Here is a 14,838-nt window from a genome sequence, read left to right on the forward strand (position 1 = left end):
AGTGCTGGGATTACAGGCGTGAACCAACACGCCTGGCCAAGAACAAGTGCTTCTTCTTTTTTTTTTTTTTTTTGAGACGGAGTCTCGCTCTGTTGCCCAGGCTGGAGTGCAATGGCACGATCTCGGCTCACTGCACGCTCCACCTCCCGGGTTCACGACATTCTCCTGCCTCAGCCTCCCGAGTAGCTGGGACCACAGGTGCCCGCCACCACGCCCAGCTAATTTTTTTGTATTTTTAGTAGAGACGGGGTTTCACTGTGTTAGCCAGGATGGTCTTGATCTCCTGACCTTGTGATCCGCCTGCCTCGGCCTCCCAAAGTGCTGGGTTTACAAGCATGAGCCACCGCACCCAGCCAGAACAAGCACGTCTAAGAATTTTTTTTTTTACCAAACTATTTTATGGATTCAGCAGTAACATGCTTTTAACGAAGAATATTTGCTATGTACCTACTCAACACATTTCTTTAACTGCTTTATAGATCTAAACAACAGCTAGATCAAAATACTAAATAACATGGCATATATCAGGTATTCATTTCTTCAGTAATAATTTTTCAGTATCAAAATTGAAACCACTGAGGAACAAAGGGGCAAAAATATTTTTAACTTGAAGAAAATTCTTGAAACTCTTCTATATACAAAGAACCTGTGGAGTCAGAAAGGATCTGTTGGAGTCAAGTCCGGTACTGAGTACTGTAGGGTCTAGAACACCCTGGACACTCAACAATGTATTTTGAATGCTGCTGACAAACGAGTCCAGACTTAGCCCAAATGAATGGAAAAACTAAAAGCACAAACTCGAAGCTCCCAGCAAATGAAAATCAAACAGAATAGCTGCTACAATTCTCAGAATGACTACTTTATTGACCCCATGAGGGCCCACTTGAGACATCTCCAATAAACTGATAGCTTAACACTTGTGGAGTTATTTCATTTAGAAGATATCTTACTCACTTTGGGAGGCCGAGGCGGGCAGATCACAAGGTCAGGAAATTGAGACTATCCTGGCTAACATGGTGAAACCCCGCCTCTACTAAAAATACAACAAAATTAGCCGGGTGTGGTGGCGGGCGCCTGTAGTCCCAGCTACTCGGGAGGCTGAGGCAGGAGAATGGCGTGAACCCGGGAGGTGGAGCTTGCAGTGAGCCGAGATCGGGCCATTGGACTCCAGCCTGGGCGACAGAGCAAGACTCTGTCTCAAAAAAAAAAAAAAAAAAAAGATATTTTACTGCCTACTGAGTTTGAAAAGGAGTTCTAGGGAAGAAGAGAGTTAGTTAGCACATCAATGGGAGCAGGGCTCTTACCCCACGTGGTGTTACATGTATATTATTTTCATACATGGTTTCTGGCTCATAAGTTCCTTAGCCCTTGCTATAGTCTTTTGTGTTCGGTCTTAAGGGCAGGACTGTACTCTTCCCTCACCTTTCTAATTGTGCATCTTAAGACCTTCCCCAGAGAGGGTCCTGCCCTGTAGCTGTGGGGAAGGAATGCTGGCATCATGAAGCTTCCATAAAAACCCGAGAAACGAGTTCACAGAGCTTCTGGATAGCTGGACACATGGAGGTTCCTGGAGGGTGGAGCGCCCAGGGAGGCATGGAAGCTCCACACCCCTTCCCCCATACCTTACCCTATTTCCTCTGTATCCTTTGTAATATCCTTTATGATAAACCAGCAAATGTGTGTAAATGTTTCCCTAAGGTCTGTGGCCACTCCAGCAAATTAATTGAACCTAAAGAGGGGGTCGTGGGAATCCCAACTTGAAGCCAGTCAGTCAGAAGTTCTGGATGTCCAGACTTCAGACTGGTGTCTGAAAGGGTGGAGGCAGTCTTGGGGACTGAGCCCCCAATATATGGGATCTGACACTATCTCCAGGTAGTGTTGGAATTGGAGGTCACCCAGCCGGTGTCCACTGGTTAGTGTGTGGAGAAAACTCCCTATCCATTTGGTCACAGAAGTCTTCTTCTGTGTTGATAGTTGTAGTGTGACAGCAGAGGAAAAACACAGTCTGAAAGAGTTTTTCCCAAAACACCCAATTTCTCCATTTTACTATCCATTTCCACAAACACTGACTACAATAGAAGTATAAAAATTACTCCACTGCATCATTCAGCTTTGCATCTCTCTACCCGTCACAGCGCTAAAAGTCAAAGCTGTACCAAAAGCATTATAAGAACACACAGTATAGAAACAGTATAGTGGGGAACAGAAGAAAGAACACTGGTCTGAGTAACTGTGGATTCTGGTCTCAGCTTGGCCACTGGTATGCTATGTAACCTCAGACTAATCAGCTAACTTTTTTTTACAACTATAAAACAGGGCTGGACTAGAATTAATAATTTTAAGATTCCCCAAGCTGCAAAATTTTGTCATTATCAGTAACAACGCTCTAAGGCACACCACTTCCAGAATGCTGCATTTCAGTCACAAGAGCACTTTTAGTGGCAAAAACCTAAGTGATCTGTACTATTACTGAGGACTCTGGAAAACTCTGGAAAAGATGTTATTCCCTGAACAACATGAGTCAAATCATATTGTCCACAGAAACCATATTAACACAGAGGAAATACTCTTATTTATTATTTGTTTGTTTTTGAGACAGAGTCTTGCCCTGTCGCCCAGGCTGGAGTGCAGTGGCGCGATCTTGACTCACTCTACCTCTGCCTCCTGGGTTCAAGCGATTCTCCTGCTTCAGCCTCCCAAGTAGCTGGGATTACAGATAGGCGCCACCACACCCACCTAATTTTTGCATTTTTAGTAGAGACAGGGTTTCGCCATGTTGGCCAAGCTGGTCTTGAACTCCTGACCTCAGGTGATCCACCTGCCTTGGCCTCCCAAAGTGCAGGGATTACAGGCATAAGCCACCGCACCCAGCCAGGAAATACTCTTGATAAAGGAATTTAATGACAATAAGGTGACAGATGAGCCATAAGATAATACTGTAAGGTGAAAATGCAGGTTGAGAGATGGAAAGTATGGCATAATTTCACTCATGTTAAAAACCTCTATGTGCGTATATCCTCAAGGAAAAATGTCCGTATGTACCTCTTTCGCTCAGAAACACAGAACAGAATCATACTGCTTATATCTATATTATTAACTATGTGTTTTACGTAGGTGGCATGTAAACGTAAAATGTCAGAATGCAGCAGTTGAAGTGGCTCTGGACTGTGACCAGGCTTTGTACACCATTATGTGGCCATGCTGAAAATACTTAACTTTCTGCATTCTCACTTTCCTCTTTCTTAAAATTGGGATGATAACAAGGCCTACTTCAGTGAGTGGTTACATTTTGAGATAATGGATTCCAAGCACCTGGTACTATCTGATATATGGTTGGCATTCAACAAACATTTGGTCATAATTATCACTGATACCTTCTGTTTCCTTTTCAGTCTTTTTTTCTCTTTCTTCTTCTCTAAAAATTGTTCCCAAGGGGTCAGTTTATCCTTTCCTTCCAATTTGTTTTTGACCATCTCTTCTGCACTTTCTTTAAGACCTGAGGAAAAATCCAAATAGTTTAGCTTAAAATGTCTTATTGTCTGGCAATCACTTAAACATATAATTTATAAAGACAAATATAATTTATGCATATTTAATAGAACAACAAAGATAACACGCAATGGTAAATATCTGTAATACCCCAATATCATACAGTGACATAGGACCAACTTCTATAAAAGTTATTTCCTAATAACAAACAACAATAACCTAACCAAACAAAATCAAAACAAACCAACAAACAAACCTAGCAACTTGATACATGGTCAAGCCACTAAAGAAAAATACTGTATTTAGGCTCAGCCTTCATTTCTCTAAACTTTTTTTGTTTTCAGATGCTAAGAAAACTTCTGAACTAATTCTTCTCAGGATACGAATTAATTTTTGTAGTAAAAGACAAGTGGCTTTTCTTGTCTTTAATTATCCCCACTTGCTTCTGTCATCCAAGTGAAAGCCTATGTTCTCTGCAAACTACAGGTTTTGAACAAAAATTGTTTAGTAAGGAATCCTTGTTGAAATATCCCATGAGCAAAGGATTCTCAATCTTTTCTCAAGCATTCTGTGAGGCCACATAGAAAAGATCAGAAGGACCACCAAGTTCAGATTCCATTTCATCATATGGTTTAGCTCTTTCAATGCTGCTATTTGCTCTTATATTTCATCTCAAAACGTCTTTCTTCCTATAGTCTGCTGTTCCTGATTCACGTTTCTAGGTATCTTATGCAATAACTAGAGGGGGTAACAAGGTGGGAGAAAAAGCCCTAAGGCTGATCTATCCGTTTACAAAGACCCTCGTTATTGCCAAAGTAAAGGAAATGTAAATACTGTGCTGTCCCCTTTGATAATAAAGATGTTTTTTATTGTGTAGTAGTGTTTAGAGGACATAGTTGGGTTGATCTTTAAATATTTAGATGACACAAAATTCATTTAAAAAAATGAGACATCATCAAACCAGATCATCTTCTCAGATACATTCTAAATTCTAAGAAAGTAGAAACGATACTAGATACAGTTCTCTTTTGTTGATGAGTATATACAGACTGAGAACATTTAGCAATTTGTCTAAGAACATGGAGGTAGGAAGCTGCACAGCTAAATTTTGAATTCCTGGTCATCCTCTCTTCTATTATCAGATACATCTAAAATGCTAGTTTGACCTACAGAATGAAGACATATATGGCCCAAGAATAAAATCTAAAACTTTGGGCCACTGGTTCCTTATCTGCAAAATGAATGGTTTAGATCAGAAGTATGCAACCCTTTCCTCCCACGCGCACTGATTTCCCCCCCTCAAAACATTTGGTAAAAGTAAAAATATATAGAACAACTAAAAACACTGCTTTTGGGCCTTGAGCTTCAACCAACAGTTTGAAACAGCTGAAACAGATCTCTAAGACCTTCCTTGGTTTTTAACCCAAGAATTAATCTCCAAATATCTATAGCTTAGAAAAGTATTAATGTTAACCTACATGCACACCCAAGGTAACACAGATTTGTTTTTATGACATACTGCTGTTAGGATCTCTAACTTACAGGATGCCAAATCAGAACACAATTCTCAATTCAAAAATGTTTCTTATGAGAAAAACATAATTCACTTTAGTAAACAGTTTTCAGGAGAAATGTGTAATATAAAACCATGTTTAGATCTCTGATTCAACAGATAAACAGCACCTAAGAAATGTAAACTGGGATGTTCATTTGAGAGAAAGCAGCAAATTCTGATAAAACAAGTTGATTTCAAAGAACAAAATAATTTATGTATTCTGCCCATAGGTCAGCACATAATCAGTTCAGTCTAAAATTTTAAATGTACAGTGTTGTATTATTACATGATGTTTAAATAATAGTCTTTGAAGTATTCTACTATAATTTCCTCATGCATTAAGATTGCATTACTTCAAAATACTAAACTAATATAGAAATTTTTTCACCAAAAAAGTTATTTTCTGATTTTGATCCAAGCTCTACTTCTGAATCACCATGATGCTAAGGAGGGTTCTATGTTGTTGTCTCTTAGGTGACTAGAGGACTGGGTTGATGTGTCTCAACCTTTTTTGGAGGGATGGATAGCATGAGATTTTGATAAAAGTTATGGACTCTAACACTGTACTGGAAAAACTTGCATACAATGTTCAGGAGGTTTATGACTATCCAAAGATCATCTCTGTGTAATGATCCAAGAGCTTAAAGTAAAGAACATTTATAGGAGCTGAAGAGGTCTAGCCTGGGGGAAGATGAAAGTCCATTCCTCTAACTTTGAAGCTTAACAGCATTGACATTTGTAGGTTCTACATCATGTTTTCTCAATTTCAGTATTATTGTTATTTTGGACCAGATAATTCTTTGTTGTGACGGGCTATCCTGTGCACTGGAAGTTATTTAGCAATATCTCTGGTTATCCACTAGATGCTAGTAACCCCAGGTGTAATAATCAAAAATGTCTCCAGACATTGCCAAATATCCTCTTGGGGGGCAAAATTACCTCTAGCTAAGAATCACTGTTCTAGACAATCATTAAAAATCATTTCTAAAAAAAGGGCTATGTCAATATTTGAACCACATAAGTGATGGTATTTTACTTGGTGCTTGATTATATGTCTTCCCAATTTATAAGTTTCATCTGAGCAGTCCTTTCTTCTAACTAGACCAAAAGCAGCTTAAAGTCACCTTCTTTAGTATTTCATAATATTTAGCATAGTGCCAGACACATAGTAAATACTTAATAAACACTTAATTGATCTGTCTTAAAGGAGGGATTCTTATTTCAAGCCAACTGTTTGATCTTTCATGTTTGGAACATATTCTCTCTAACAGAAAATGAATCAAAACTTTAGGATCGAAATAAATGGCCTTGATCCTCAAGTGGTTCATGTGGTTAAAAACAAAAAAGAAAAGGACCTATAACTCTAAAATAATTCGTGAAATGTTTATTCTTAGGAAATAATATTTTTCTGGTACTTTGTTTACAACAATAAGGAAACAGTATCTTCAGTTTAATACAGTCTGTAATTTTTTTTTTGCCTGGCTCTCACTTAATACACCCAAATAGCAGCATAAGAAACACATTGCAATGAATTCACACACCACGATAACTTAAAAAATGCTTTGTTCTTGTTGTCATCATGAGGTCATTTAAATCTCTTGCCACAGATCACAGCTGTTTATGTTCTAAGTTCTTAAAAATATGCCCATCCCAGAAGCCTCTTGGCATAAGTACGAGAACATTCTTCAGAGACAGTTTTAGCCTCTGAGAGCAGCCACTATGTGACTGAAAAACAACTTCATTGTAACTGCTTTTAGTTTTGCACAAATTTGTTTAAAAAATTTTAAGTGCATATCCAAGGACTTCTGAATTAGTTAAAAATAACATCAATAATCCTACAAATAAGGGGCAAAAACATCTTTCAGAGCCAACCACAAACATAGATGACTCAATTATGACAATAATAATTTAAGCACAATCCATTCAGAATTATTCTGGCAGTTTGCATACATATAAAAATATTTTTAAATATCCTTGCAAAACACACAAAAATAAGAGTATATATTCTGCCTACCTTATTCATTTGAAATATCTGAAAAGTCTTCAAAGGGCAGGAGATGAACAACTTAAAATAACTCCACTAGGTACTATAATCAGCTTTGGTCATAAAAACAAAATGTATATTTAAACATTTCTGATATAGGCTGAAACTAGCACTCTTTATTTAAACCTGACTCTGTAACACTCAATTCCAAAAGTAGCTTTTAAAATCTAACCAGCCACCACCACTGCCACCAAAACTTCAAATTTGGAATCCACTCTGAGTATAAGGCTTTTTTTTTGAGACAGAGTCTTGCTCTGTCACCCAGGCTGGAGTGCAATGGTGCAATCTCGGCTCACTGCAACCTCCGCCTCCCAGATGCAAGCAATTTTCCTGCCTCAGCCTCCCTAGTAGCTAGGATTACAGGCGCACGCCACCATGCCCGACTAATTTTTTTTGTGTTTTTAGTAGAGACAGGGTTCGCCATGTTGGCCAGGCTGGTCTTGAACTCCTGACCTCAGGTGATCCGCCTACCTCGGCTTCCCAAAGTGCTAGGATTACAGGCATGAGCCACCACACTTGGCCGAACCGAGTATAAGGCTTTTTAGAGGAAAACCACTGGCCATGCCCTGAGGAACAGTGTCATCAAAGACACTCCTTCAAACTCTCCACCCCAATGGTGTAGGGAGAAGGAAGGACACATTCACTCACATAACAGGGGTCACAGGATATTTGGTCCAGATAAGTAAACGGGATCTTTGCCAGGGCCATTTTTTCCTTCCTGGTAAAGTAGGGTGACTATGTGCATAGGATATCCTTAAAGCATATTGGATAAGCCAAGTGATCAATCTTTCGAATAAGACATATGAAGATCTGAAGTGTTTTGAACTTGGTTCAGGATCTTACAATTTCTTGTATGAACTTCTGTAAATCCCTCTCTCCTAAACTTTTTTTTTTTTTTGGCGACAGGGTCTTGCTCTGTTGCCCAGGCTGGAGTGCAGTAGTGCAATCACAGCTCACTGCAACCTAGATGTCCCAGGCTCAAGCAATCTTCCCATCTCAGCCTGCTGAGTAGTGGGACCACAGGTGTGCATCACCATACCCAGCTAATTTATTTTACTTTTTGTAGAGACGTAAGTCTCACTATGTTGCCCAGGCTAGTCTTGAACTCCTGGGCTCAAATGATCCTCCTGCTTCAGCCTCCCAAAGTGCTGGGATTACGGTCATGAGCCACCGTGCCCAGCCTCTCCTAAACTCTTACAGTACCATGGTCTTTTATTCTCTAGCATTTGTCACAGTTGGAATTATATATTCATTTGTGCAACTGTAAAAATTATTATTAATGGGTATCTCTCTTAATAGGTTGCAAGCTCCATGAGGGCAAAGGTCATAGCCTGTTTTTCTCTTGCTGGTAACTCTAGTGGCCAGTGAAAGGTGTGACATACAGCACGCACCTTATAAATGTCTGCTGAATAAAAGAGCAAATAAAAGAAAAAAATGAGTCAAATTTGTTCCCAACCTTACAGACTAGGAACAACAATGCATAAAATTAAAAAGTAAAATAACAACTAGCCTTGTGAACAATAGTAAATAGCAAAAATGACCAATCAGGCAGAGTCAACAAATACTCTTTGGGTGCACTTAACACTATGAGAATAGTGTTATACAGAAAACAACGCAGTCATAAGGATAATAAGGATGAGGGTACAGGAAGCTGCTTAGATAGGCAATTGCTTCTTATATAACCCTCAATTCTATATCTTCCAAAACATTCAGGGAAGCATCCATAGAAAATATGCCCAAAGTATGTAATCAATGAACACATGTTTTTTTGTTGCTGATTGTCTAAAAGCTATTTAACTGGGTAGAAACTGCTTTACATTTGTCTTGAATTTGAGCTTATCATACTCTTCTTCCAAATCGCCTTTTACTCTCCCTTGAAATGATGTCTTCCACTTACAATCATATTTAGTTTACTGTAAATCAAGCTGCCCCTGCTTCTTAGAATCAAATATTCTTAAAAGCTAACTTCAAATACAAAACAACATTTGGGCCTCATTAGGGAGCTATTGTTTCCTGTATTTGCCTGTACTTTATTTGTATGTTTTCTTTGTCTTTCAAGTAGTTTGTAATCACAATGTACACAATATCAAGCTATCCTAGTACTGATAAACTAAAATTCTGGCCAAGTCTGGTGAAGTCATTCTGCTAATTAGCTTACGGCAAAGAAGACTGAAGAACTACTTGTTCTATTGTTATTTTTATACATGTTTATGGACAAGGTCAAAAATAAATGAAAACTTTTAGATGTAAGAAAACAAAAGGAATTTCTTGGAATCCAGTCACAGTAAGAAAGTTCAAACAAAAAAAAAAAAAAAGAAAGCTCAAACAGAAATATTAAACTAGATTAGAAGCAAGGAGTTTTCCTTGGGGACAAACACTGATCTGCTATGGTCTTATATGGATCTTTGGTTGTAATGGGTTGCTGGCCAAGAAGCCAGTACACAGAGTTTGAAGCCTGATCACAGTGGGAGGTCCCAGCAGAGACCACTACATTAAGCCAAGATGCTTAAGGGTGCTCTCAGTGGGTGATGTCCCTTCCCCCACAAATCAGAGAGAACACATGCCTGTTTGGGCTTTGGTTATGGGCAGAAAGAGGGAAGTAAAAATACATTTTTCCCCCATAGATTTATAACCACAAACCCCTGGGTTTGTGGCTGGAATTCACACTACTTGTGTGGCCCAAAATAATCCAATCCAAAAACTCAGCTTCAATTGGTGTTGGATTGGAAGTGCCCTTAGGCATCTGGCAAATATTTTTTAAAAGAAGTACTTTTGACACAGGCTTCTGCAATTCCCTTAAGTAAAGAAAGATTTAAGAACAATGAGATCACAATCAAACTTCACAGAAACAAACTATAAGAACCATAAAGACTATGAATATTGGAATTATCAGATACAAAATATATATCAGCACTTTTAAAAAACAAAAGAAGAAATTAAAAGATCAGACTAACAAAAGGATAAGACTAGAAAAAAAATAAACAGCACACTAGACAGAGGTAAAGAAAGAATTAATGAACTGAAAAACAAAAGTGAAGAAATTACCCAGCATGTTGTAGAGATTCAAAGGGATGGAAAATATGAGTTATCAGATTGAGAGTTAGAATGTACTACACATATTAAACAGGATTTCCAGAAGGAGAAAACAGAGAAGATTGGGAAAATGTAATATTCTAAGAGAAAATGGTGGAAAAGTTTTCAGGACTAACAAAAGATGATAATCTTCAGTATTTTGGGTATTTAATTCCAAGCAAGATTAAAGCTAACAAGCAAAAAATGACCTACATCAGAGTGCAACTCTAGAACACCTAAAATATGTTAAAAGCCAGGTACCCAAGACAACACTGTAGAGCAAGACCACATCTCTCCTGACAGGATTCAAAAGTGGGCCCTGAGGGATTAAAATACTTGTTCTTTAGTCACACTGGCTTCCTGACTTGCACAGGAGTCAAGAGGAAGTCTTGTGAGCTCACAGTAAAATTGCCCCTTCCCAGAAAGAGGCTAAGACAGGGACTGGCTTGGTGCATTCAAGATAAAAGCCAATACCCTTCCCTCCCTAATCCTCAATATTCACAGCCTCACTATCACAATCTGCCCCCAGGAATCATCCCACCAGGAATAATCTATTTATGCCTTTTCTCCCTATTCATTTTGGTCACTGCAAAAAGCCCCTAATCATCTTGTCCCCCTAATATCCCATGTTCTCATCCCCAGAAGGTAACAATACATCAATTCTTCTGCCCCATTCCCTGCCAACTCTCTATCACTAAATTCTGTGGAATTCACAGTACATCATCAGCAGAATCTCATTATATCTCTGAACATTTTCTTTATCTTGTTCTAACTGAAACCTGGCTCTCCACCAAGGATACCGCATACTATAGTCCTTTCAATTGTTGCTTTTGGTTTGCATTTTAGTTCATTTTCTTCACAGAACCCCCATACAAACTGGCCTACAGGTGGGCTAGATGTGGTGGTCGTTAATGTTCTTCATCCAGTTTTCTGAAGTGTGGTACTGGTCTAGGGATAGGCAGACCAACTGACCAGTAAAACACAGAGCCAAGCAACAAACCCACAGTTCTGAAACTCTGGTACATGAGAGGTGACATGTCAGATTACTAGAGGAAAGGAGAGATTATTCAACAAATGGAACAAGATAAAAAATATTTTCTATATGGCACAAGATAAAATCAGGTCCCTACCTCATATTAAAAAAAACAACTCAAGGACTTAAATGTCCCAAACCTTACATCTTTTAGTAAAAAATCAAAGGGAACATTCTTCTCATCTGGACAAAAAAGAGTTTCTTAGATAAAACAGCAAATATTAACTATAAAAGATAAATCTGACAATATTAAAATCAAGTATTCTTGTTCATTAGATGACAGAAGAAAGTGGGAGAAGAGAGGAATTACAAATTAGAAGATATTTGCTGTCTTATATAAGACAAAGGATCAGTATCAGAAGTAAATAAAGAGCTGCTAAAAGCCAACAGGAAAAGCACAAACAGTACAATAGAAAAATGGCCAAAAACCATCTATTAGTATTTCATGGAGAAGGAAACACATGTTCAATCTCATTGATGACAAGAGAAATGCAAATCAAGTACTGCTGGTGGAAATGTCAAGTAATATCACCACCCTTATAAAGTTCAACATTCATGGTCAGGTGTGGTGACTCATGCCTATAATCCCAGCACTTTGGGAGGCCAATGCAGGTGGATTACCTGAGGTCAGGAGCTCGAGACCAGCGTGGCCAATGTGGCAAAACCCTCTCTCTACTAAAAATACAAAAAATTAGCCGGGTGTGGTGGTGGACGCCTGTAATCCCAGCTACTTGGGAGTTCGAGATCAGTCTGGCCAACATGGCAAAACCCTGTCTCTACTAAAAATACAAAAAAACTAGCCGGGCGTGGTGGTGAGTGACTGTAATCCCAGCTACTTGGGAGGCTGAGGCAGGAGAATTGCTTGAACCCAGGAGATGGAGGTTGCAGTGCTGAGATCACGCCATTGCACTCCAGCCTGGGCAACAGAGTGAGACTCTGTCTCAAAAAGAAAAAAAAAAAAAGTTCAACATTCATATACCTTATGACTCAGCAATTATACTCCTAACACAAATACCCAGAAAAACTTAAACGTGTACTAGGGGACATGCATAGAAATGTTCCTAATGGCATGATTCATCATAGTAACACCTAAGAACAACTGAAATGTGACAGGAGTATGAATATACAAACTATAGTATAGAAGTTAAATGGATGACCTACAGCTACACAAAATAAATCTTAGCAATATAATGTTAAGTGAAAAAAAAATCAGTCCCAAAATGATTTAAAAGTATCCCAAACACACCCACACTTCCTCCCACATTAACAAAGTTAACAACTTTAATATCACAGCTACATGCAAATATCACCACAATTTTATAACATTTTCATCTCTTCAAAAAGAAACCCTGTTCCCGCCCTCCCTCCTGTGGCAACCACTAGCCTACTTTCTGTCTCTATAGATTTCCCTGTTCTGGATACTTTTGATAAAATATGTGGTCTTTTTGACCATCTTCTTTCACTTAGCATAGTATTTTCAAGGTTCATCTATGTTGTAGCATGTATCAGCACTTCATTCCTTTTTATGTACCCATTATCTCTTAAGAATATTTATAAGTTATATAAAACTATATACAATGTTCCAAAGAAGACATACAAATGGCCAACAGGTATATGAAAAGGTGCTCAACATCACGAGTATCAGAGATGCAAATCAAAACCATGATGAGGTATTACCTCACACTTGCTAGGATGGGTATTATAAAAAAGACAAGAGATAACAAATGCTGGTGAGGGTGTGTACACAGTTGGTGGGATTATAAATTGGTACAGCTATTATGGAAAACAGCATGGAGGTTCCTCAAAAACTTAAAAACAGAACTACCATAAGATCCAGCAATCCCACTTCTGGGTATATATCCAAAGGAAATGAAATCAGTATCTTGAAGAGACATCTGAACCCCTATGTTCATTGCAGCATTATTCGCAATAACCAAGATAGGGAAACAACCTAAGTGTCCATCAACAGATGAATTAATAAAGAAATAGTGGTACATATATACAACAAAATATTATTCAGCCACAAAAAAGAAAATCCTGCCATTTGTGACAACACAGATGATCCTAGAGAACATATTATGTTCGGTGAAGGCAGACACAGAAAGATAAATACCTAGTAGAGTCCATTTACATGTGGAATCTAAAAAAGTCAAACTCAGAAGCAGAGAGTAAAACAGTGCTTGCCAAGGGCTTTAGGGTGGGGAAAATAGGGAGATGGTCAAAAAATAGGAATGTTCAGTCACAAGATGAATAAGTTCTGGGATCTAGCGTACAGAATGGGTGGTGATGGATGTGTTAATATCACGTAGTAATCATTACACAATGAATATGTATATTAAATCATCACACTGTATAGCTTAAATATATTCAATCTTTGTCAATTAAATATTTTTTAAAAACTATATACAGTGGAAAGTAAATAAATAAATACTGAAATCTGGATAATGGTTTCCTCAAGTATGGAGTGGCAGGGGAGGATCAAACAGGTAAATATAAGTTACTGCAAGGTTCTAGCTTTCGTAGTGGGTGGTGGGTTCACTTATTCATTATAACAAACAAACAAACCAATCAATAAAAAGAGGCCCATGCCGGACCATTGATGAGAGACTGTCTTAATCTATAGATTATGATTACTCCAATTATGTACACCAGAGATACTTAAAAATAAAGAGGTTAAGTTTAATGAATTTGACCATATCACACTTCTGTTCTTCAAAAGACACTATAAAGAAAGTAAAATCACAAACCAGGAAGAGACACCTGCAAAACACATTACTGATAAAAGACCAGCCCAGAATATATGAAGAACTCCTAGGAATCAGAATCAATAAGACAAAGAATACATGAATAGACATTCTACATATGAGGAAAAACAAACTGTTCCTCCTCATTAGTAACGAGGGAAATGCCTAAGTATTTCTTTAAAAACTGAAGTCAGGTCACATCATCTCCATTTCCCATCTCACACACGGTGAAAGCTAAAGTCCACCCAGAGATGTAGAAAACCCTTTGTGATTTGGCTGCCTCTCTGACCTCATCTTCTGCTTTCCATACCCTGGCTAACTGTGTTCCAGCCACACTGGCCTCCTTATTATTCTTGGACACATCAGTAATGTTTCCCCCTCAGGGCGTTTGCATGTGTTGTTTCCTCTCCCTGAAATGCTCTTTCCCAGGATAACACATGGTGACTACTGTCATTTCCATTAGGTCTTTGTTGAAGTGTCACTGTAGCAGTGAAGCCTTCCCTGACTATCCAATTTAAATTGCTACTCATTCCCAACCATAAACTTCCTATTCCCCATGTAGGCTTTAGGCTTTTGTTTCCACAAGCTTTAATCACCACCTGAGATTGCATATATTTTGCCTATTTGTTTACTAACTTCTCTCCCTCCCCAGGCCACACACAATAGACTGCAGAGCCCATTGAAGGCCTGGACCTTTGTCTATTCTGTTCAATACTCTATGACAAGAACAGAGTCTGGTATACAGTAGGAACTCTCAATATCTGGGAATACACATACTAAAACCATGAGACACCATTACTTATGTACTCAAATGGCAAAAATGAAAAAGCCTGATAATATCAGTTAAAGGTAACGATAAAGAGCTATGGGAACTCATACTACTGGTGAGAGTATAAGATGG

The 14,838-nt window shown here is 38.4% G+C and overlaps 1 protein-coding gene across 2 annotated transcripts in view; it reads right to left on the reverse strand.

The window, feature by feature from the left end:
* Nucleotides 1-14,838, reverse strand: part of ESF1 (ESF1 nucleolar pre-rRNA processing protein homolog) — a 70,209-nt gene that overhangs the window by 15,958 nt on the left and 39,413 nt on the right. For both annotated transcript variants that reach the window (XR_010154250.1, XM_016937464.3), the window contains exon 10: nt 3,375-3,496. Coding sequence is in view for 1 of the 2 variants with exons in the window: in XM_016937464.3 (XP_016792953.1) it covers nt 3,375-3,496 (122 nt within the window). In the remaining variant the exon portion in view is untranslated. The remainder of the gene's footprint in view (nt 1-3,374; nt 3,497-14,838) is intronic.

The sequence above is a fragment of the Pan troglodytes genome, chromosome 21 (assembly GCF_028858775.2).
Source record: "Pan troglodytes isolate AG18354 chromosome 21, NHGRI_mPanTro3-v2.0_pri, whole genome shotgun sequence".
NCBI classification, from domain to species: Eukaryota; Metazoa; Chordata; class Mammalia; order Primates; family Hominidae; genus Pan; species Pan troglodytes.